Source organism: Neolamprologus multifasciatus, chromosome 8, assembly GCF_963576455.1.
Source record: "Neolamprologus multifasciatus chromosome 8, fNeoMul1.2, whole genome shotgun sequence".
In the NCBI taxonomy this organism is placed as follows: domain Eukaryota; kingdom Metazoa; phylum Chordata; class Actinopteri; order Cichliformes; family Cichlidae; genus Neolamprologus; species Neolamprologus multifasciatus.
The window spans coordinates 9,429,936-9,455,337 of NC_140446.1; the positions used below are offsets into that span (position 1 = coordinate 9,429,936).

General features: G+C 40.9%; 1 protein-coding gene and 1 long non-coding RNA gene across 6 annotated transcripts in view; one reads left to right on the top strand and one right to left on the bottom strand.

Annotated features, from left to right (window-relative positions):
• Window positions 1-25,402, top strand: part of usp54b (ubiquitin specific peptidase 54b) — a 62,309-nt gene that overhangs the window by 1,368 nt on the left and 35,539 nt on the right. For 4 of the 5 annotated variants that reach the window (XR_014875639.1, XM_085169723.1, XM_085169727.1 and 1 more), the window contains exons 2-3: window positions 10,269-10,866; window positions 20,863-20,955. Coding sequence is in view for 4 of the 5 variants with exons in the window: in XM_085169723.1 (XP_085025849.1) it covers window positions 10,711-10,866; window positions 20,863-20,955 (249 nt within the window). In the remaining variant the exon portion in view is untranslated. Of the gene's footprint in view, window positions 1-10,268; window positions 12,051-20,862; window positions 20,956-25,402 lie in introns of those variants that run through there. The other variant, XM_085169725.1, reaches the window with a different exon arrangement.
• LOC146512478 (uncharacterized) lies at window positions 1,559-8,830 on the bottom strand. Its single transcript, XR_014875642.1, has 3 exons — window positions 8,013-8,830; window positions 6,948-7,678; window positions 1,559-4,625 (listed from the first exon to the last, which is right to left on the bottom strand). It is a non-coding gene; the product is annotated as an uncharacterized LOC146512478 (long non-coding RNA).

A 25,402-nucleotide genomic window follows, 5' to 3' on the forward strand; every position in this document is an offset into this window, starting at 1 on the left:
ATGTATTAATGTCGTCCCTGCTTATTTGCTGTCTACTCATGGCCACTCTCACTATTTCAGTTTAAAAACACCATCTCAAAGCCGTACCCTTATATGCACTGATTTTTCTGTGTTTTTATGACCTGATTGCTTTGATGTTGTATGCTGTGACACACTCCAAGCGGCAGGGATGCAGCGAAAGATAACTCTGACTGTTTTGTCTTTATTGCCCCCGAACACAAAGCCAGAGAGACATGCTGGCTTCCCCTCTGAGAGAATTTACTTTGCTTTGGCATTATTTAAGTACTCAAACTAATCAGGGTGATTTATGCGACTGAGCAGCTTGACATGTGATACGAAACAGCTAAGGCTAAAGGTTTTCTTTCATGCTTGCATTTAACTTTGAGTTTTGGGTCTGTTTTTAGGTTGCCTTTATTAACACTAGGCTCTCTGGGCTTTAAAGAGCATAGGCCTGTGTGCTGTTGGCGTTTCAGTTAAAGTGTTTCTGCCTCTGTGGTTGGAGTTGGATCAACATGCATGCGGTTATAAGAGGATTGAGGTATAAGGAAGAGGAGATTAAAGAGAAGATGAAGGAGGAGAGTAAAGACACGACACGCTTATATTGCATGTCTCCCATGACCTTTACCATCCACTGGAGTGTTCTTTCTCTCATTTTCCCCATAGTTTGTTCAGCGTAATGTCTCACTTATTCCTCTCCTCTCTTTCTTTTCCCTTCTTTTGCCACTTTTTCTCCAAGTCTGCAGTGCCCTTTTCTATTTTTCTGTTTCTCTTCTTCAATCTCTGCCTTGTCTTTTATTATCTCATCTTTCCTTTCCTTTTTTCCTTTCCTTCTTTTGGTTTCCTTTTCTATCATTGTTTTTCATTTAGTTCCTTTGTTTTCTTTTCTTTTTTGACTTCCTATTCATTTCTTTTCTTTTCCATTTGCTTCATTTCATTCCTCTCCTTCCTTTTCATTAATGTCCTTTGCTTTCTTCTCTTTAACTTCTGCATTTTTCTCCTTTCCTTTCTTGATTTTCTTTCCTCCCCTTTCTTTTCTTTTTCTAATTTTCTAATTTATCTCCTTTCCTTTCTTTGATTTCCTTTTCTCTCCTTTCTTTTCATTTACTTACATTGCTTCCTTTTCTTTTTTGTCTTCTTCCTTTCCTTTCCATTCCTGTCCTCCCATCAACCCTGAATGCCGTTTCTCGTTCTCTTTTCTCTCTCTCACCAAAACCGCAAAAATCGCACATGATTCACAGAATGCATTGTAAATATTGATGGTTATGTAATAGCCTAAATATTAAGCAAATATTCACCACTCTTCTTATTTTCTACTAATAGGATCGGGTGAGCTCATGTGCACAGCTATAATGGGTCGTGTGTGTGTTTTTGTGCGGGTGCATGCAATTACATGTATTATTTCACATGTAAACTTTAATGTTGCAGAGTGTGATCAGGAAAATAACCTTGAAGCTTTTAAAAAAAAGACCCACGTCTCGGTAATATGCTCACACATGCAGCGACACGTGCTCATACAGTATGTTCATACACACATACACACACACATGAAACAGACAAATATAAGTTTAGAGCGGGAAAGAGGGGTGAGAAGGAGAAGCACGGAGGGGAGGATGAACTCTGGGCTCTCCCTATTGTCAGCCGGGGCTATTTGAAGTTACACATAACCCAATTACAGGGAAACCACTGTGTGTGTGTGTGTATGTGAGAACATGCATGTGGGGTTTTTTTGGAAACTGAAAGGAAAGAGACAGAGATGAATGGTGGGAGAGAAGTAAAGAGAGTGAATGAAAATGGAAAATAGAGGTCAGTGGAAGAAAGTGAGAAGCAGAGAAAAGGAATGAAGTGAATGGAAAGGAGTGAAGAAAGTGCAGCCAAAGGACAAACAAAGGCAGCGTGCAGTTTCTGAAAGATCGAGTCTTTCTTTTACAGCAATATTTAAATATACTTCTCGCCTGTAAGTTTGCTTCAGAGGGAAGAAGACAGCGTGAGAGGCAGGCTATTGTCCTTCGGGACAGTATCAGCTCTTTGTTCAGCTTGCTTGACACCAGTGTCACTGTCACCAAGCCATACTAACCCACAGCAGAGAGGGATAGAGAGAGAGACAGCAAATAGTGTCAAGTAATACCCTCCCAGTTAGTTTTTAAGATGGGAAATACAACTTAAAGGGAAAAAACATGATAAAACGAGACAGTTTCTGGTTGCCTAGGTAATCATCTAACAATATTTACCATCCTGCCATATCAGTCGGTGGTTTGCTTATGCAAACCGGCAACTGTACGATACATTTGCAGTTATGGGGTGAACATTGTTGACCGTTGGCAGTGCAGACCGTGGGCGAGGTATGAACAGCCTGTTTGTGGGCTACTCTTGGTTGTGTTGTTGCTGGTCTGTCAGCCAGCTGCAGAAGAGCAAAGTTCTAACAGTAAACTAGCTAAAGTGGGACTGAGTGATAAAAACAGTGAAAAGTATCCTGGCACTCCCTGAACCTCTTTGGCCCACTTGCCAACCAACCAGCATTCGATCTACGCATAGCCGAGCTACATGCTGTTGGGTTTTTGGAGGACTTCACAGGAGCATGCTTGCGTAGGTTGAAAAGCCCTCTTCATAGGCTCTCATCTAAATGACACAATCGTGGTACTGGAAAACAAGCATATCTTAGGATCCAACCGTTGCTTGATGACGCCAGACTTTCTGTGATCTCTGGTTGTCATGAATCGCTTCCTCTGCGTTCAACATAAATAAATACCAATATTCACCATCAGTTCCACTTGGGACTTGTCATTCATGTGAATGTAACCATGTACTGTATTTAAAAGACAAAGACACTGTGACATCATCTGTTGGTTAGTGAAGTTTCGTTGTGAAGGCCCAAACCGAACACTTCTGTCATTGCCATCTTGGTATTTTAAAACTGAGATAGGATGTTTCTGTGAAACTGAGAGTCACTGCAGGCTCATTTAGTAGAGACTTGTCAAACACAAAGGTAGTCTTGCCAACAAGCTTCCCCTGCTTCATTATATTTTTGTAATCAGAGGAGTCAGCCATGGTAGACAGTTTTAGACCTAAAAATATTCGATTTTTAGGTCTAAAACTGTTTTAGAGGTGCGTGGGTTCTCTCTGTTAGATTATTTGTTGAGTCTACATTGGCTGTAGAGAGGAATACAAGCTGTCTTTCTGTATTAGCCCTGGGACAGACTGGTGACCTGTCCAGGGTGTACCTTGCCTCTTGCTCTATGACATTTGTGAAAGGCCCCAGCCCCCATGGCTCCAAATTGGATAAGTGGAAGAAAATGGATGGATGTTGTTGTTCTGCATCCTTTAAACGTATCACTCAGTCTTACTCTGCAGATGGAGCTCTTTCAGTTCTGACAAAATTGCAAATGTTCAGATTTCCAAGCATTTTAAACACATTTTAAGGACTCGAAATCTTGCTGACTTAAAGCTTGGCCACTCCATCTGTGTAAAATGCGATCACAAGCTTCAGAAGAGCTACTGATGTATAATTTGCTCAGATTGTAGTGCGCTTATTGCTTCCAAGTTTTTGGCAGCAGTTTGGGAAAGACACCGCCTGGTTTGAACACGACAATAGCCCTGTTCACAAAGTGAGCTCTATTAATAGTTTTCCTACTTGGGTGTGGAAGAGCCAAACTGGCTCTGTGCACAATCCCAACACCTCTGAGAGAGCTGTGGGCCAGACGTCATCACCCAACAGATACAGACGTCACTGAAGTGGCTGAAAATCTGAAGAGTGGCGATAATAGCAGTGTAGCAATACCCAGGGTTTTTGAATGTGATGCAGAACAATATCACGACTTTTAATGTTAAATATTAATATATTTAATATTTTGGCCATATTATAACATTTTCTATCGTCTGATTTCTCTGGAGGTTGTTGGTATAAACAAAAGGGAGCACACTGCATTTCTGCTTCATAAACTGCTTGTTTTTTAATGTAATTTTACTTGGTTTGATTGTTTTTTCTTGCATGAATTCTATAAAGATTAAACATACTAAAAAAAAAAATCACTCTAAGGACGATTCTCACCTCATCACATGTAAGGTTAAAAAGGCTTGGGGTCCACAGTTTGACTAAAATTACAATCCTGACCTACTCAATAATAAAATAATTTTTATTCCTAATTGGAAAACGAATGAAGCCCAAGTTAGCTGAATAGGGAGGAGGGACATAGAAGTGTTGATATGTCCATTCAGTTTTTCCTGGTCGATACATCATGCCTCACATACTTTGGATGAAACCCAACGGCTATAATTCAGACCACAGTGAAGCTGTGGAACAAAATGATCACAATGACTTTTTTTTCCCAAAGCAAAGAAAGATGGAAAGAAGTCTTAGAACAGGACTGAGATTAGAAGAGAAAATTCAATAAAGGCTTGCTGTATTTGCCATACAGTGTCAAATGTTGACGTGATAGAGCGACAGAATAGCAGATGAACGTAGAGGAATGTTTTTCACCGAATGTTAACATTTATCGCCGCAATATGGATCAAAGACGAAGCTCCACAGTGCACCGGGGACCAAACAGGCATCCATCCATCCGTCAGATTCTGTCCTTGGATAAACTTCTGCAAACCTCCTGCGTATCACTTGATGAGCTCAAGTAAAGCTGAAAAACAGGAAGAAGAGTAAAAGATAGATAAAGGACAGAAGAAGACGAGACAGTTCAGGAGAAAGGGACATCAAAAATATTATTACTGAAAGCAATGTATTATTAACAGCACTAGTGGCAGTAGTGGTAATAGTTTATTAGTTCTAGTGCTAGTATAATGGAGGCTGGCATTGATGGAGCCACTACAGAGGTCTACATGGGACAGTGGACAGCTGTGTGCGTTCAGGTGTCATTCATCAACAGCGTTGATACTAGTTGAACAGAACAGAAGATTTAAATAGAGTTAAACTGCTTTTAAATCCATTTTTTCATTCATCAAAAGTGCTTTTTATTCACCTTGATTGTTTTGGTGTGGGTTACCCAGTTTTTGAGATAGAAATGAATGCCTTCTCGTGTATATGATGGGAGCAGATGGCTCTTTCCTTGCAGTGCTCAAAAATAGGAGTGAACTGTCCCTTTAATTGAATGGATGATGGATATCATTCAAGTAGCTACACAGAGAAAAGATCTAGTACAATAATTGCAAGAGTAATTGCTCTCTTACATCATTGTGTGCTTTGAAGGCATTTGTTTAAGCTAAGCTCTCTTAAGTTTATTTTAATCACATTTGCCATTGCAACACCTTGATACTTTTCTTTTTAGCCACTCTGAATCTTTGGCATGCAGAGAAATTCATGGTCGACTTGATGATAGTGAGGCATCCAGGTTCAGTGCTACAAAGCAAGTGCGACTCATCACCCCTCTACCTCTGTGCATGACAGGTGCTATGACATTTTCGCACTGATATGCTGTGTTTGGTTTTCACCGAACATGGTGCTGTGCATTATGGCCAAAGATATTAACTCTGGTTTTGTCTTTCCAGAAGACATTGTTCTTGAAGTTTTGTTCAGGTACATCTTTGCAAACCAAAGTTGTTCTGCCTGTTTTCTCCTGGAAACCTGTTATTTTGCAGTTTCTCTGAGAATTGCACAGTCAGACTTCGGGGTCCACTCCTGCCAACGGTCTTGAATGGCTTCCAGTTGTGGATAAACTTTAAGGAGAATGGTGGACTTTAAATTGTTTTCTAATGGCCTTATGACGCTTCCCACATTGATAGGTAGCAGCACTTAGTTCTTTAAGCTCATTACTGATGTCTTTGCCCCATACCTTTGTGTTAACACACACCTTTATGCTCCAGACCTGCAAACTGCCAAAACTTCAGCTTTTATAGCGGTCGTCATAGGGTTGTTCGATATAACGATATATATCAGATGAGGATATAAAAACGTCTATCGTTTCATTTTATGCTATCGTTTGTTTCGTGGTGTCGCAAAAATAAACTGTTTACGGCAATATTTTTTCATCGTTTTGATGGTCACTGTAGTGGCTATATTAATTTCTTAAAGTTCTCTCTTTCTCTTATATTTAATATAACCACACTATGGACGGACAAGCGCCTGTTTTTATGCGTTGTGGTTAGCAACAACGACGGTAACAGCATTGCGTGTCCGCTTGTTTATGTTCCACGTAAACCTTTCACAATAAAGCTCAAGATCCTGTTGAGACTTTTCAAAATAAACCGAATCATGTGAAAGAGCAGATTATTTACGGATGAGAATTAAAAAAGAGCCGCCAGATGCTAAAAAATAAACCTTCGACTCAAACGTTAGAACAGGCTTTTCCCCGCAGCACGTCGTGTAATAAATACTCACAAAGAAAGCAGCGGCCTTTACAACTTATGTATAAAAATGTATAGTTTCATGCATCGGTTAAAACACTCGACTCCAGCTACATGACGCGCAGCTGGAAACACTTCCCGCAAGACGAGCTGCCCGAGATTCACAGAAAACGTTACATCTTTGTCATTTATATCGTTATCGGGACGATAGAATTCTTATATCGGGATATGAGAATTTGGTCATATCGCACAGCCCTAGGTCGTCACACTTGCTAAATGGTAAATGGCCTGTATTTATATAGCACTTTACTAGTTCCTACGGACCCCAAAGCGCTTTACATATCCAGTCATCCACCCATTCACACACACTGGTGATGGCAAGCTACATTGTAGCCACAGCCACCCTGGGGCGCACTGACAGAGGCGAGGCTGCCGGACACTGGCGCCACCGGGCCCTCTGACTACCACCAGTAGGCAACGGTTAAAGTGTCTTGCCCAAGGACACAACGACCGAGACTGTCCAAGCCGAGGCTCGAACCGGCAACCTTCCGATTACAACCTTCCGAACTCCCAACTCTTGAGCCACGATCGCCCTAAAGATCAGCACCACTATTATCAACACCAGCATCTTCTTTCTATGGAAGCAGTAAGGGTGTACTTACTTTTTCTCTCTGCAATCCTGTGGAAATGACTGTGGTGAGAAACTGGCTTTTGCAGATTGTTGTTAGACATCAGAATGAAGTAGAAGTTGATCATTGTGGTGAGTAATCACCCTGTAAGACCCAAGCAGCTGGCTTAGGTCATGCCAACTGCTAATGCTGTAATGATGTTCCTGCCGACAACAGGTCAGTGAACAACAATATTAGCTAAATGTCAGGCACATGCACTCGAAAATGTTGAAGCAACTCATACATCCGAATCCTCCTTTAGGGAGAGATTTACTAAACAAGGCAAAATAGCGTGTGAGTGTGATTCCCAAATAGCACTCATAGGTGGGGTTACTTTTATGGGTAATTTATAAAAGCTACTGTTTTCTAAACCCGACTGCAGACAATTCATCTCAATATGAAGCACAAAAAATAAGATATGCCATTTTGTGGCATTAAATATTGGTGCAATTAGCAGAATTGCGTGTCGCAAATCTTAATAAATCATTTTGCACTCTTCAGGTAAATGTTGTCCTCTCCAAGTTTTGTGCCTTGAGAAAAGAACTCTCAGAAATACATATGCAACAGGGTCAGTTACAAAAATCTTCCCACCTCTTACATGCAGCCTTGCCACTTTTCACACCAGAACCCAACTTGCGGTGCTGCAGCGCGTTAGGAAATCTGGCCCTTAGTTTTCTCTCAGACTGCAGCAGAACCCGTTGCTGATCCTCAGCTTCTGAAATGCTCTGTAAATGTAAAATGGATGCTAATGCACTACTTAAGAAAAAGCTTCGCTGAAAAGTTATTAAATTCAGAAATCTGCAACCTTACCACAACACCACTGAGAAATGTAGTTAAATTATTAGTAGAGCACTACAGCCCACGCTGCTTATTTGTATCAGAAGCTGGCAGAGATGGATATCTGAAAATGAATACTGACTGCTGAGAAAAGGTGACTGCTCACTCTGTGACAACTGCCTCATGCTCAAAGCCAGGTTGCGCTGACTTCAACCAAGTTGATAGGGTGGACATGAGGTCACAGGTTAGTGTCTCGGTGCACGGCACATAGAGTGTCCCCACCTCAACGTCACACGTGGAAAATCTCCTCCATCTGTCTGTGCTGTATCCACAGGTCCTGGTTTCCTTATGCCTGCCAGTGCGGGGTCAGGGAATTTGAATGACTTGTGCCTTGACTCACTCTGGCTTCCAGGAAGTCTCTAGCATCAATACACATCATCATCATCACTTGCCAGCCCCATGTGTGAGTGTGTGTTAGTGTGTGTGTGTGTGAGTGTGTGTGCGCTATCTCAACCGGTGCAACACAGTGTGTCTCTCTGTAAAATCACATGGTTCGGCTTTTCCCCCGCGTGCCTGCTGCTTGGCCTATTTCCATGGTAACTAGCCGAAGATGTGGGGACACACAAACGCATGAGCACACACACACACACACACATGCACACACGCATAAACAGCACTTGTGCGAAGGCTTGCCAGAGCGATCTCGGCTGTGTGGGGCTGTAGGGTGCAGTCAGAGAGAGGATGTGTGATCACACACTCTACACAGGCTCAGCGGGACACACACACACACACACATATGCACACTGTATGCTGAGAAAGAAGCTCAGAATGCTGTGCTGTAGAGAAAAAAATGGCACACCAAATCCCTTTTTAAATCCTCAGGCAATTTGGATTTGTTTGTTAACGGATAAACGTATATAAGAGATAGATAGATAGATAGATAGAGTTTGCAGTAGAACTCTGTGACTGTGACAAGTGGATGAACTGACAATGTTGCTGCCTAACAGTTGCATAATGTTTCCTTCTGTATTCGCTCTGATGCATTTCACTTGCCATCCTTGTCACGATGTCCCCTCCCCAAGCTCTATCCCACCCCCCCATCACCCCACCCCACTGTTACCCATCCCATGTGGCCATCGCCATAGCAACTGCCCACGCTGCTCACCTGCTCGCCGCAGCATCCCTGCGCCCTCTGGCCTCTCGCCAAGGGGGTGCTGTGGCAGTAACGCAACCCAGCAATCAGGCGAGGGAGCATTGCCAAAAAGTGGGGAAGCTATAGGGGAAGGAAGGAAGGAAGGGAGGGAGGGTGGAGGGGGCACTGCGGATATGCTAGCTACTGCCCTGTGGTGTTATGCAACTTCATGTACACACACCCACGCACACATATTGTAGAGTAACAAACACACAGATTGCCTTTTTTTTTATCATCTCACACACGCATGTTTAGAAGCCGTGCATATTGATGCTTGAACCAGCATAAGCTCCAGATAATGTCCCTAAGTACTGATTATGAAATGACATAACAGATTTCTTCCTGTGTCCTACCACTGATGCACTGCTACCCTCCCTCATATTATTGTGTTCGTATGATGTTTACATGATGGCAAAGCAACAGCCTTTGCCGCCGTTTTAAAATTTGCTTGTTTAAATGTATTTCATTATTTTATTTGACCCTTTTTTATGTGTTGATGCCATAAAAGAGGCCAAGACAGATTTCAGAAGTATACAGTGATCAGCCATTACATTGATACCACTGACATGTGAAGGGAATGACATTAATCATCTTGTTACCACGCAGAGTTCTGCTAGGAAACCTAGTCCTGGCAATCATGCGTATGATACTTTGACACAAACCACCCACTTAATCATAATTATAGACCAAGTTCACCCTCCAACATCATATGGCCTTGCAAAAATTGGTTGTAAATGTCTTGCAGAGTTCCCAACCTGCAACCCATGTGACCCAAATGATCTACTTAACATGTGCAAGACAATAGGTGTGTTCGACCTGATATCGCGGCAAAACGTGGGACTATTCCCATGCCATGAGACTGGGTTGGTGTGTTGTGACTATTGGGCCACATCTAGTGTCAAAGTCTGAGCCGAAGTGCCAAAGTATCCTGATTAGGACCAAATGTTGCTGCTATCTAGGTTAAAGTTGCAGTTTTGCTTTGAGCGATCGAATGTGGTGATTACTTGTTCATGTTGTTTCCATGCTAGCGTGTTGTAATAACTATAAAGGCAATAGAGGGAATCAGTGATATTCTTGTATCTGCCAAACAAACTCTCAGGAGGGGTAGACCAGTCTCACTTTCATTTATCTGGTTAACACCCTGGAACAGAGTTTATTGTTTAAGTCTTTACAAGTCCTCGTCATTTTTTTTTCCAGCTGCATTGGTACTAAAGGAACATCACTCTGTCTGTGGAGTCAACAGGATTTAGTACCACAAATGTACCTGTTGGGAAACCTGCTAAAGGTTCTTGTTGTTCGTTGTTGTGTGTGCAGAGTCCTAACAGGTTGGTCTTTGTGTCTTGCAGGCAAAGTAAAAGAGGAGAAGAAAGCATCGACGGAGTCCCCACATGGGAGCAGCAACGCTGTCTAATCCATGTGACAGAATCTGCCAAAGGACGCTTTGGAAACGTTCTCATGTCTTTAAACACAAACTGCTAAATCCGAGGAGCTAAAAACAGAAAAACAAAAAGCCAACCGCTGGCTCATGCAAGTGGACAGATTTTAAAGTAAAAACACGGCTGGAGAGGGGCAGGGTTGTATGGGTGCCAAATCCCCGTCTAAGACACACCGCGTCTCTTCAATCTACGGCCGCCGCCTCCCTCCTCTTCCTCCGTCCATTTTGTCCTCCTCTGCTTTTCTCTCATTCTCCCTCGTTCTCTCTCATGGGAGTGACATAGAGGCCGTTGTTTGGTCTGCTGCCCCGCCCCTTCTCCGCCTTGTCGTGGAAACGGGGGCGTCCAGGTAGTGATGTCGTGGAAGAGGAACTACTTTGCGTCGGGCGGTGGAGCGGTAGGTGGGGTGCAGGGGCTGGTGACCCCGAGAACCATGACCTCTATCGCACCCAGCAAAGGCTTGAGCAACGAGCCGGGACAGAACAGCTGCTTCCTCAACAGCGCCCTGCAGGTCAGTCAGATAAACACATGCGCAAGCATTTTCTGGGCAGAAAGTTTTAGGGGATAAAATGTTTTTCATGGAGATTCTTACGACTAAAGCAGTATTCAGTGGCACCTGATCTTAATCCACCTGCATGAGTAATTGTCACACTAGTTCAAGTGCTCTAAATTCGTAGGTTTTCTTAGAAGTTAAAACAAATCTGACTTTATTTGATTATCTGTCACTTTAACTTGTCTGCTGTTCCATTTATCTTCCTCTAAAATATGTAGACTCTATAAGAAAAACTGCATTTTATCTATAGTGATAGAGAAGAATAAATTACACAGCTCCAAATACTTTCTGGCTGCTTAACAACTCACTCTTCTATGTAAGAAAAGCACAAAATACAGGTGATTATTTCTCCAGTGATTAATTATGACAAAATCTGTGTTTCTCTGAAAGCCTTTACAGTGAAAATGTTTACGTTTAAGTTTGTGTACAATTGGCAAAAAATAGCAACTACTTTCTTATGTAAAAACTAATTTTTCAACATCTGTGTCCATATTTTCACATTTAGGACATAATGCACAATGCTAACACACACTTTCATGAAGCCAGTGGTCACAAGCCTACCCTCGCACGGCAGTAAATTACTCTTAAAGCGCGACGGGGATGAGATTAGTGCCATATTAACGAGGGTTTGCGTGTTTCGGTTGGTTTTGGCACGGCTGACCGTCTGGCTTCAGTGTGGACATCCAGTCTGAGTATGTGGATGCTTACACTGTGCTGCTGCATCTCCTCACACACACACACACACACACACACACACACACACAACCACACACACACACACACGCATAACGATTGCTTGCCTCCTCCCAAGACTTCCAGCTGGCACAAACATACCTGCCCTCACATGAACACACATACGCACACACACACACAGAGTAAATACCTCTTGAGTACTGGCTTGAAAGAGAGCGACGGAGAGAGAGAGAGTAAGAAAAGAGAGAAGTTAGCTGAAGAGGGAGGGGGGTGGCGGGGCAGAAGCTTTGGGAGAGTCGGAGAGAGCAGAGGGATAGATGTGAAGAGGAAAAGTTGCTGAAGGAGGAGTAGAGAAGAAAGGGATGAGGAGTATGCAGTATGAAAAAACCAAGGAGAAGACCGAAGGGGATGCCGCTCAGAGGTATAAAGGAATTAAAGAGTCCAATAAGGTAAGAAGAAAGAACAGAATGTTTGTGAAGAGCAAAGAAGGGAGGGGGGAAAGGGAGAGAGATGAAAAGACAAAGTGAAGGACATATAGTTTGGGTTTTTTGCGAAATAAAGAAAATGCCTCAACAGAGGCATGCAGTGCAGCTTCAGCAGCAAAGGAAGTGGGCCACTTCAAGGACACACACACATGTGCACACGCATGCACACACAGAATGGGGAGAGGATGTTTTTAGCAGGACACAGATGAGTGAGGATAAACTGAGGCAGTGTTAAAGAACTGAGCTGCTGTTGGCACTACTTTACTGTGTGTGTGTGTGTGTGTGTGTGAGGGGGGGGATGCTCATGTGGGCGTTTTTGCTTGCATTAACTGTCTGTTGGCAGGTGAGATTAACAATTAGACATCAGATTTCAGCTTTAGAACTTGCTTCATCAGCAGTTATCCTGCAGCCGAACATTATTTTTGCAGAGATAATTTTAGTTTTTTTTAATGTAAAAATGTACGAATGCCACGTCTCTAATAGGGAAACATTTTATTTTTACAGAGCCCTACTTTTTCTGCCTGAAATCCAAAAATATTCTTCTTTTTTTTTTTTTACACTGAAACAAACCATTATCACATATTATTTATTCATTTATGTTCATTTATTTCATGAATATTTATAAATCACGTTTTTAAGATCTTGTTAACATAAAAAAAAAAACCCACTGTCAACCAGTCCATTCAGCAGCTAGCTGTAAAAAAAAAAAAGCTTTGCTCTTTGTTCTGTATAGTGTCGTGCTGCTATTGTGCATCGATACTAAGTGAGATACTCTCTCTCCTGCTCCTCAAGGCCCCTTGGGCAAAGAAGTTAACCTCCTGCTGCTGCTGCTGCAGTGGAGCTGCTGTGTGACAGCAGCTGCATCAGTGTGTTTTTTTTTTTCTGTATGAATTTATGTTAGTTTAATGAGCGAGGTGCTCCGAGGTAAAGCGCATGTTCAGCAACTTTTCATTGTGTAAACACAGGTAAAAAAAAAAAAAACATAGCTAAAGGATGTATGGATAATGCTGGCTTTGATAAAAAAGAAACATGGGTTCACTCAGCAGGCATCAGCGTGCACGTGTGCGTGTGCTTGTGTGTGTGTGATGCAGTGGTAGGGAAGAGCAAAATTAAGATTGTAGATGTGCAGCGTTTTCTACATGACTCTTATCAAAAACAAAACATGTCTGTATGGATTGCAAAGTTAAATTTTTTATCATACGCTTGCATTGGTTTTCCTGCAGTTATACAGCTGAAGTGAAAGTAAAGTAAGATTTGTCACACTGCACATTGCTGCAGCACCTGTACTGATGTCAGAGTTCAGCACTACCTGCTTGGATCAGAATCTGACCCTGAACAAGTAGAGACTGCTGTAGCACGCCACACTACTTAATAGTAAAGAAAAATATTTAGTGTGTGCAAACAGACGCAGTATGCTAAATATGCCACGGTGCAGGTCAGCACGCTTTACTGGTCACTCTGATCCTGTCGAGGTGGACGCTCAAGCTTCAGTGAAGACGTGTTTCAGCTGCCTTTAGTCTCTCTGTCAGCAAGATTATTCTGAAAATTCCCTGCCTAATTCCTTGAAACTAGGTGGAAGTGATCCTTCTAATTTTTCACATATTCACCATCAGGGAACGCTAAGAATAAAGCCAGCCGAGTTCAGGTTGTGGCTTAGCAGAAATGATTCGCACAGTTCTTGCTGACTCCTAAGATTTTTTGCAGCACTCAACTCTAACATTTTGACATTCTCTAGCTTCTGTTCAGTGGGCATACAGTCAAAGCTAACGGTAATGTTCAGCATTTGGACATTTTGTTGCAGAGAAAGTAATGCACTGATTCTTCAGTTCCTTGGATGCTGTGAGTGCACGAAGACTCTTATGTTCACTCTGACTGCCAACAGCAGAACATTTGTAGCTGAGACGTTTTATAGTTACAGACTCTGGCAAGCAAATAAAGAGGCCGGAGTGCAAGGTAGCTGCTTATTCTTTGTTTGAGGCTGTGCCAAACTAGCCGCTACGTGAGCGTTATGGAAATGTGTTACATAGTGACACTGATAAGTCATAGAAGAAAAGCCTGGACTGCAAACAAGGGATTGGAGGTAGTTTAGCAGCAGTGTTTTCTTTGGGAGACAATGTCTCCTCTTTCTGTTGACTTTGTAACTTTGAAGGAATTCGCTTTTTTTAAATATTCAAATAACAGGAGAAATTTAGCATGGTTGTTATTATTATGCCAGTAGCCCTATAAGGCAATATACAAAAAACACTCAAAAAGAAAACATTACTCAATTTCAAGGTCTAGCGGTGGGGACAAGTTTGAGGTTTGCACTTGTTTGAATATGATCCCAGGAACCAGACAACAAAACAGGCTTTTGAAGCATTTCCGATATTTGTGACTTGATGCAAAAGGCAAACTCATCACTGATGCAGGGGGAATTAAAACGAAGGACGTTTATTGAAAGTCATCAATTAATGAAAGAATTCAGAGCAGGTTTGAGTGTTGGAGCAGAGCTCAGTTGATGATTAAACTTGAGAAATAAAATCAGCATTGGGAAGGTAGAGCAAAAAAATTGTAGTGTGGCTACAATTGTATGCAGCTTAAGAACTATTCAAAAGTTGTGAGCCATCCCTCAATTTGATATATTTCGAGCCTTTCCAGATGGTATTGCATGGTGGATGAAAATTTGACTGTACTTTTTCGTGTTCATAGTTTCATCAATTCTGACAAGATCCCCAACACCACTGGCTGAAATGCAGCCAAAACCATGACAGAGCCTCCACGATGCTTTACAGATTATTGTTGCAGCTCACTTTTGTACCTGTCTTCTAACCTCCTTTCGGGACCTCTTTTAGTAGTTTTACTGGAATTTTTTTCCTATCGCTCAAAGACATGACTTTCAGATACTGTTTACCTAAGGTAGACAGGGTTTTCATGCCTGCCACTTCTTTTGTCTTTCAATTGTCCAACTTCCTTAATTTTCTTTGAGGACACACAGCATGCCATGATATGCCAAGTTTTCAGCTGTTGGCTCTTTGGACATCATTTTGTTTGCAAAGATATATTTTTACTTTATTTTGGTGTATTTTATAGACTCATCTAAAGAAATGGAAACAAATTATGTGTTTGAAATAGACTGGTAGTAAAAGGTTCCTAAAAACAAATTTCAAAATTGGTTTCCTGCTATGTTTTCTGTTATGTGTTGACTTTAAATGGTCTCATCCTTTAAGTATGTTTTTTTTAATGCTTGAATTATTTAAAGGTCAGTGTTAAGTGGTTAAACAAACCAAAAAATGAAAATGGTCAGGTACAAGGACTGAACTGAAAACGAGTGAAGTAGCAGCCAACTTCTAGAAGATAAACTTTGAAAAACCTCTGGAGAGCCCGGAGAACTACTCAAGACCTCTTTAAAATAGTAGGAAATTCTTGCTCCTTGGATTTAAAATATAAAGAAAACAGGGGTGGCTTATGACTTTTCCACATTATTGTATCACACCTTAGAAAAACATCATGTAATTTTAATTTCATGGCAGTATCACCTAATTCAAATCCACAAAACTTTAATTGTGCGTGATATATTATGATAGCATCATGCTGCAAATCAACCACCTTAGAGACTAAAGTCACTTAGATATTATAGCATGGACTAGAAATACTACAAGGCAGCCTGTTTTGCTCATTTTTAACTTCAAGAATAAAAATATGAAGCTCGAAGTGAGCATAATCTTCTAAATCAGCGGTCCCCAACCCCCGGGCCTCGGACCGGTACTGGCCCGTGAGTCGTTTGGTACCGGGCCGCGAGAGTTGAGGCTCAGGTGTGAAATGTATGGTTTTCAGGGTTTTTATCGGTTTTCAGCGTTATTTTGTTATCGTTTTTATCGTTAACTCGGTTTTCCTGTGTCTTTTCACGTGTGTTATGAACAAATCATCTTTTTTTCGGTACCGGTACTAGTTTTCTTTTGTTGTATTTATCCGCAACACCTTAAAGGCCGGTCCGTGAAAATATTGTCGGGCATAAACCGTTCCGTGGCGCAAAAAAGGTTGGGGACCGCTGATCTAAATGACAGATACACGAGTCAAAAGTACAGGATATTATGAACTCGCTTTTGCGATGACAACAGTATCATGTGTTAAACAAAAAGCACAGGAAATGAGATGGCATTACCAGATGTGGTAATAGGAGACTGGAACAGGAGGAGCTGGGGACATGGAGGGCAGAATTCAGCCAACAGAGTCCTAAGAGCACTTTGAGGCAGGTGGTGCTCCGGTTATCCGATTATGAAGGCCTCCTTATTGTCTTTATTGAATACTACCGGGGGATGTTTGAATGTGATTGGTATTTAAGAGAGTCAACTGATGCTGATCAGCTGACGTGCAGGAAATGCCTCAGTGTGACAGTGTTTCCAATTATTAATGACAGCAGCTGTGTGTATATACATTTTGGAAGCCTTTAAAGTTACAGGAATTTATAATAAGACTGTTTATCAAGGCTTCTAAGTCACAACCCAACGCCATTTATATGTGATGGTAACCTATTTATGTAGCTCTTTTTAAACAAATCAATTGACATTTGTAGGCTTCATTAAAGTGGTCACAGAGCTCTACCCACCTGCTGTTTGAACCTTTTGTTTGTAAGGGTCAGCCAATTAGAAGCAAGTTAAAGCAAGTGTTCAGACTGATGATTAATAGTGAATGGCTCAGTGAATTAGAGCTATTTTGAACAGTGAATCATGCAAAACTACTCAAGGTGAGTCCAAGAATGAAAATAAGGCATTGGGTATTACCATAGTCAGGTCATTTTATGTTTTTCAGGCCATAATGACTCAAAGAAAGTACCAAAAAATGTAATCGAGTTGGAGTTTCAACTCACTTTGACTTCTTAAAAAAGGTGAATCTGCATGTTTTTTAAGTAATATGGGAGTTTTGCCAGAGACAGACCACAACCCCCAAAAATTGCAAATCCCATAAAGATGCACACAACAAGATGAGGCAATGAGCCATGAGCTCACACACTGATTTTAACATGAGCATTTAAGGTGTATTATTCCTGAGAATCATGAATAAGTAGAATGATAAAGATTACATGAGTGTGCGGTACTGTATTTGCCAAAGTAACACAGATATAGTGGAATGACACATAAAAGGAGAAAAAGCCTGATCCCTTGGCCTCTCCTGTCAAGGGTCTTGATGGCCCTGCGTACCTCTGCGGGCCATTCTGCTGGCATGTTTTGGGCCAAATCAATACGACATTGCTGATAGTGATCGCCTTTGTCTCTGATATATGGCAAGGCTCCCCAATCCATAGGGCACAAGGGTTCACTGAATGAGTTGATGAGTATAAAATTGATTGATGCTATGGCCCTTGTTCTAAAGCCAGTCACCACCTCTGTGATGTTAGACAGCGGTCTTCACCACCATCATCAAAGCAGCAAAATCTTATAGATGAATAAAGTTTCCTTCCTGCAGTAGACATTCCTTTGATTTGCCACCTGTCTGTATCTACATTTAGCCGCAGCCAATATTGTTGCAGTCTTTCATGTAATCTGTGTAATCTTGTGTTTCTTGACTTTAGCCGAGGCAGCACAAGTAGCCTTACTAAAACTGCACCAGGTCTGAGCTGAAGTGCTGTCTCAGGGAACCATAAATCTCACAAATATGCAGTGAACACATGAGCGTACTTTGTGCAAACTTTTTCCAAGGCATCATAAATCTGGCACTCGTGCATCAGGTATCATCCTGTCACTTATCACACCAAGTAAAGCATTAGCTGATGAGGTCATCGTTTTTGTCATACATAGAACTGGTGTTTCCCCCCCCCCCCCCCCCCCCCAAGATGTTCCTGCAGTCTCACCGTTGTTTGCAAGAGAAAAACAATAAAACAAAAAAGGGGGGAAAAAAAACGAAGAGGAAGGAAAAACAAATGATACAAATGATAGCAGGGGCGAGAAAGACAGGGGGAGGAACAAAGCGAGGGATGTGCTTAGAGGAGGAGAAAAATGAGATGGATAGATACATGCTGATGAAGAGAGATGGGCATGGAGAGATTGTGCCCTCCTTGTGGCTGCTGCAGTGCTGTGCAGGGAGCCGATTCATCACGACCAAATAAACTACAGAAAGAGGAGGAGAAACAGTGAGGAGGGGAAGATAGAAGGGATACACTGGCGTCAGCATGCAGTCTGTTATCAGCTGTCTTTTCTTTCTTCCACTTATCACTCTCTTTATAAGACACACATTCCAGTGTAATGCTCAGGTTTCTTTTGCAATCATACTGTAAGTGCGTGCAGTCTTGTGCATTTGTTCTGCAGATCTCTGTAGAGGCCTAAGGGACACTGCTATGTTAATATTATCTTTTAACATCATGCTGAATTAATGCACTCAAAGCTCTTTCTTCCAGTTATGCATTGAAGAGAGGGAGAACGGCAACAGCTGGTTTACCTTCCCTTCCTGCAAGTTTTTTTTTGTTTTCTCTTTAGTTTCTTTGAGTTTTTTTGCTGGTAGTTTTCCATCGCTCTGTCCGCCGACTGTCTTTTATTGCTGAAAATATACAAAGCAGAAAGCACACTCGGTGGAAGCTGATGGAAAAAAACAATTAGCTGAAAATGGCTGAAAGCCATCACGCGCTGCAGACTTGGGTGTTGATTCTCTGCAATCATTTCACATTACTGAAAGTCATTTGATTCAGTCATTTTCAAAGCTACAGTGTGAGTAACCTCTATAAACAGATTTTGCAAATCTGTACGCAGAACTGTTCGGAAAGGACAAGGGAAGAGGTTTACTACCAGAGGTTTCTTGAGGATGGCAGGCTTTGGTTGGATGCAGGTAAACAGATCAGGTTGATGGCAAAAGAGGAAGTCCACTTGCTGAGTGCAATCTGATGTCTGCTTAGCTTTTCAATATGTCATCAGTCTCATTTCCTCTTAAATCAAAGTCAAAATATCACACTAAGCCATGAATTACTGCACTTAACTATAGTTCACGTGGGGTTGAAGCATCCTTTCTCACATATATAAATGATGTATGTACTGATTGTAAAGCAGGTTTCCACATTAATACCTGAAAAACATGTTGAAAGAAGTAAAAGAGGGTTCCCTGCTGCTTCTTTAACTGTCTGTTTGAGCCCATGCATCAAAAACATTAGTGAGCAGCCTCATCTCTTCAAACACAGAACAAAGCGCTTTTTTTTGCCACACTGCTGGGTGCAGATTAAACTCACGGAACTCATTTGTTTTAGATTTTAGTCAAACTTTTTAACTCCAGAAAAACAGAGCACTTGGCCTGCTCTTTTCTTTTCAGCGGTGCTGTCAGTCGCTATTTTTGGCTGCTGTGTACCTGCAAAACCAACATACCAGAAAACATGCTGTGTTATTATGCCAACCTGCAGCCACGAGCTGTCACGCCACCAAACTTAGCCTTACTGCATATTCAAAAATGGTAATTCCACTGATTATGGCGACTGACGCAATTGCAGTTTCTAAGCAGCGAAACCATCAGAAATAAAGAGAACAAATCTTGTGAAAACAGGTCACTCCAAATCGAGATTTAATTCATATTAATCACGCAATCATTTGGCTGTCCTGGTTTTTAATTTAGTATTTGTTCAAGTTTGGCCTTGTTTTGGTTTAACTGATATTCTTTCTTGTGTTTTTATAGAGTTCATGTTTTCCCAGTGTGTTCTTTCTTTTCCTGTCCCTACTTCCTGTTTTACTCTGGTAATGACTGTGTGTGTTTTTAGCTGCTTTACTTCCTGTTTGCCCTCCTTTGTGATTGCATACCCCACCCTCATTACTTTCACCTGCGTCAGTTGTTTTCAACTTTCTTCATCTTTAATCGACTGCGTGTGTATATAGACTTGTGTTTTCCTCACTGTCTGTTCATCTTTTTCCTCTTTTGTTCCATTTTTTAATTCCCTGTTTTTATTTTCTAGTCTTTTGCACTTCCTATATCTCCTTTTTTCATAACAGCCATTAAGGGCTTGCTTTTTGTTATTCAACCTGCCTCTGTGTCCTGCGTTTGTGTCCTTTCTCCCAGAAGTTCTGACAGAAGGTTTTAAATCAGTACAGACAAAGTGCGCACACAAGCAGGCATTTTGCTTTTAGGTGCAGGTAGTATATGATGGCACAAAAGAGAAAAAGTCTCTATCGGATCTTTTTCAAGGACATAGATCAAAGTGTTGCTTTTCCAAGCATGCTTTAAGAACTAAATAATGAAAGTTCAGCTTTTAAGAATTTTTCCAACATACTGAAGCTTTTAAACCAGTAACCAAAAGAAGGGTGTATTCAAACTTTTACTTATTGCTCAATCAACATCTGATTTATGGGTTTTACTTGCGTAACATGGATCTTTGGGCTGTGTGGGTAGTGGAGCAGAATGATTTAATTTTAGATGACATGAATCAAATGAAGTTTCCTGCTATTTCTGGTCACTCGATAATCACAAGTGCATTTTATTCTTTAGTAAATGAAGAACAAATTAACTAAATGTTTTGCTTTGGCTCTTTGGGAAACTCCAAAATTGCCTTTTTTCAAGAACAACCCTTTGATTAAAAGTCATGTGAAACACATGAGTTGCAAACAAATAAGAAAATAGATATGTTAAAAATCTAGCTCTCGGTGATGCAGAGCAGGATCAAACCCGCAGAAATAAACAAAAACAAGAAATTTAAACATGCTGAAGCTCAAAGAAGAAACAAGAGGGAACTGAAATATAAGGAATAAACAATAAAATTAAGACAAAAAGGGACAAAGGACTCGGTTCCAGTTTGAACACTGGATAAATAATAAATTCATTAACTGTCTTTCAGGTTCTTTGGCATCTTGACATCTTCCGCAGAAGCTTTCGACAGCTGACCACTCATAAGTGCATGGAGGATTCGTGCATCTTCTGTGCTTTGAAGGTAAAACATCCCCTCCTTTTGTCCTCTAATGGCTTGTAGTGGTTTTACTGTAAACCTAAAGCAGTGCCCATTACTCTGCTGTATTTCATTGTGGCAGTTTTCCTGGTTGACAGTTTCTGTTGGTCCATTATGGTCCACAATTCACTTATACTTCAGTTTAATGGTTTAACATGCAAACAATTTATTATTCCATTGCATTTATCTGCCAACCAGTGTAGGGTGACAAAACTATGTTATTCATTGTGTTTTCTTTTCATTGGGTCCTTCCTTTTATTTGTTATCACAAGAAGAGTTCTTACAGTAAATGACAGATAAACAGAGGGAGATCTGATGCAAATGAAATAAGACAAACTAATAAACAGCAAACAGAAGATTATTAGAAAAAATTAGAGCTGCACACACAGGAATGTTTATTTTTACATGTCCTTATATTCATTTATCCGTGCTATATAACAACCAAAACCATTTTGGGTTTTTTTAAGCTAATGAAAGACTAAATTCTTTTATGGATTTACGCAGTGGTGGGGGAAACCTCTCTTTCAACTCAGCAGGGGGGATTCTTGCAACTGGTTATGTAACACTCTAATACGTTTGATTATTTGCTTGAAAAGAGGGGAAAAAGCACACCAGATGAATAAAAGTTCCTGCTTTTTACACTTTTATCATTAAAGAAATTGGAAAAAAATGTATTGTTTTCAATTTTAACTGTTTAGGTGTCAGATAGAAATGTGAGATTCATGCCACACTTTTATATTGTTAGAAATATAATATATCATCGTCACAATATGCAAGAAATATATGGGAAAGGCAACACTTCCATGACACACAAACATATAAAATAAAATAAATGTTTTCTGCTTCTTTATCATTTCGATGGAACTTGATGAGATGATGGTAAAACGCTTATTTTGTTCCTACGTGTTCGGCATTGATCCAAAGTGTTTTTGGAATTGATGCAGTGGCAATGTTGAGACCAGCTCACTTCCACTTTTAAACACAACCATTTTCAAAGGAGGTTTGGTCTTGGACATTAGCCTCATTGTTACTAAAGGTTGTACCTCAAGGTATGCCGTTACAACCAGCATGGTGCTGTCGCCCAGACCTGATGTTCACATTTCTACCAAGAAGCTGAATCCAGTGCTGAAGAGAATTCAGCAACGGTTTGCAGATGCAGTTGCAGATTCTTTTAGCCATGATTTTCTTGCCATGAAAATAAGTCCAATTTCTTTGCTACCCTGTTCTCAAAAAGGCTCCAGGACTTGAGCAAAAGAGGTATCTGAAGCAGCAGGAGTAAGAAGCAGCTCAGGTGTTCATGTATAAAATGAGTATCACAGATTTGTATTTTCATATCAGATCACTTGGGCAACTCCAATGATTAGTTCATTACCAGGCCTCTGGAGAACTTCAAGACATGTTGAAGAGGTAATTTAGCAATTTGAATCAGCTGTGTTGGATCAAGGACACATCTAAAACCTGCAGGACATCGGCACTCAAGGCCTGGAGTTGCCTACCCCTGCCTTAATGCCTAGTGTATAATATTTGATACATACAGTTTTTGAGACTTCTACAACAAACAAAATAAATTGCACAGTACATTTTAAGCAATTTTTAAAAAGGCAGATGTAGGAAATACGATACAAATTAAAAGACATATATGGAATTATACATATAATTTGTTTTTAAACAAATTAGTCGGATACTTTAATAAACTGTCCATTATAATAAAACATTTGATTTTTTTTTGGCAATTTCATGGTTTAATGGTTCACACTTTAAAGGGTTCAACACTTTTACTCTAGTCTATCTCAAGCCAAAGACACGATGCAATGTATAAGCAGTGCTGCTACACTATTTTTTTTCTTGCCTGTATTTGTATGATTTCTTTCCACTTTGTGACCTTTATTCTTTTTTTTTTTCTTCAAAAACTATTAAAAACAGCTTGTAAAGATGAGGTTTTAACTTGACAACAAACCTACAAATCTACACAATTTACCTGTTTTGTTATTGGTTGCATTTAAAATAGGCTTTTGCTCATATGCAGTATTTTGTCTTTCTGCACATAGTGTAAAATACAACATGTGGTTCCGTGAAGAGCAGATTTTATTAAGTGTTTAGAAGCAGCACATTTATAGACTTGTGTACTGGTTAAATTAATTTATCATATTTATATGTATGAATATTTATTATATCTCATAATTTCAGCAGTGGCAAAGTAACCAAACAGAAACAGGAGATCGGTAAAATCGTGAGACCCTCGTAGTGAACGAGCTCTGTTTCCGCCATTTGTTGCATCAGTGATGACAAATATGTGTCTGAGTGAAGAGAAGTGCTGTGTGTAATGTGGTGTGGTGTGATCCAGTGTGTGTGTGTGTGTGTGTAGCGGTGTCGATGTGTGTGTTCCACACGCTGCTCTGTCTCCAGTGCTTCTCTGTAATTAATTGGCTGACTGAAAGCGCTGAGCTAGCAGAGCCCACGCTGGGATACTACACACACACGCAGGTCCTACTTGTATGCCGAACACGCTAGGCTGCTACACACGTACATCTTAAGATGCTCACAAATCTTTCTAACACACACACCTACACACACCCTCAAGCTTTTTGGTGTGTGGTGCAACAGCTGTAGAAATCAAAGGTATTCTCACTATGCTAAGCGTTTACATTTTCCCGTCAGTTTCCATTAACCGTCCCACCAAAGAACAGATGTAACGTTGTTCTTACACTGTGATTGTGGCTGTAGTCCCTACAGCAGTGGAGATAAAAGTCTCTGAACAACCAGCCAAAACACACGCCAGATGAACTTTAATGGTTGCTTAAATTTTCACGCATCACATTTAAAGAGCCAAAGACATAAATGCGGATTGTGGATCCTTTTATTTTGGAGGGGGATATCTGCAGCAGATGAAGGCGCCTGCCTTCGTAGTAAACATAAGTTCAGAGGCTGCCTGTGGCTATCCCCTTAGAAATCACTGCAACACTTTATCTCTCTTGACAACAACACAAACACATGCGCACACTTGGATGCAGATATACCTGAACGCAACACACACACATGCTGCAATGAGCAAGAAGACAGAGGAAGAAAAAAGAAGGCGAAGAGGAGAAAAACGAGCAAAAAGGAAGCAGAAAGATGAATGAATGTGGGAGTTTGCGTCGATTGCTCCTGCCCTCACCCTCGGACTGAGTTCACACACACACACAAACATACATACACGCGCACACACCTTCCTTTCTCACTCACTCTGCCTCATCCCTCCCCCTTCTCCTCCCCCTCCCTCCTTCTCTCCTCCCTCCCTCTCTCTGTAGGGTATATTCCCCCTCCATTCTCCTTGGCGCATTGCTGCAGTCAGCACACACACGCACACCCTATTGCTCTCACTTTTCCGTTTTCCTCTTCTCTCTTTCTCTATTTCCCTTTCTTATTCTCGCTCTCTCTCTCCCTCACTGCGTTACCTTTCCCACTGCCAGCCCTCGGCTCGCACACACACAGACCGAAGCCTATTGTTGCCTATTATTTTATAACGTGCCCGGCCCACCTGATCACAGCCATCTTGCTAGATCGTGCGTCCACAATTTCAAAAATAACACCTGAAATGAAGAAATCATTAACTTAATAGCGCTAGAGTAAATCACACTTCACAGCTTCATTAAATGCTTATTTGGCTTAATTAGATCCTAATTTAGGCTAAACCTAAGATTAGTGCTGCAATCAGGCTTGAAAATCCAGTTTAAACTCACATTAATTTTGTTGTGAACTTAATGTTTGAAGTCGGTTGCTCCGTGATTAGCCGTAGGAAGATTAGGTTTGGTGGAAGTGAACTCTCAGCTGTCTGTCAAACAGACTTATTTGCTTTGGCAAATACATTTCGAAGGAACCCGGAGGGTTATTGCAGGGTTCAATGAATCTGACTTTTAATTTGATACGACATTAATAATAATAATAATTGAAAGCCAGTTTGAGAAATCAAGTCTGTATAATTTATCATATAGGATTTTTACCACTTCCCCACATTTCATAAAAATAACCTCTAAAGATATAATTAATTTAGGTAAATGGCTTGATGCTAATGAATATATTAATTACTAAAAAAAAAAGTTGCCTGATAAGTTAACTTGTGTTTTCAGCAGCAACTTTTCCCTTTTCTACTGTTTGCTGTTCTTGCTGACTGAAGCTTCAGAAAATTATTGAACAGCCTCCAGCAAACACAATTTAATCAAATGAGTGTACATTTTCCGTCACAGTCTGTACTGAAATGCAACATTTTTCTATCTTCGATAGGCTTACACTTCATGGATAAAATTTCCCTCTGTTCTTTCTGCTGAATCACCCTTTTGTAAGGACCACTATAGTCAAAAGATGATTTGTGGTTATAGTTTGGTTTTTGTAGAACAGCACTCAGCACAGAATAGAGCAGACATCAAAGGGTGGCATGAAAGGCAGAGTTGAG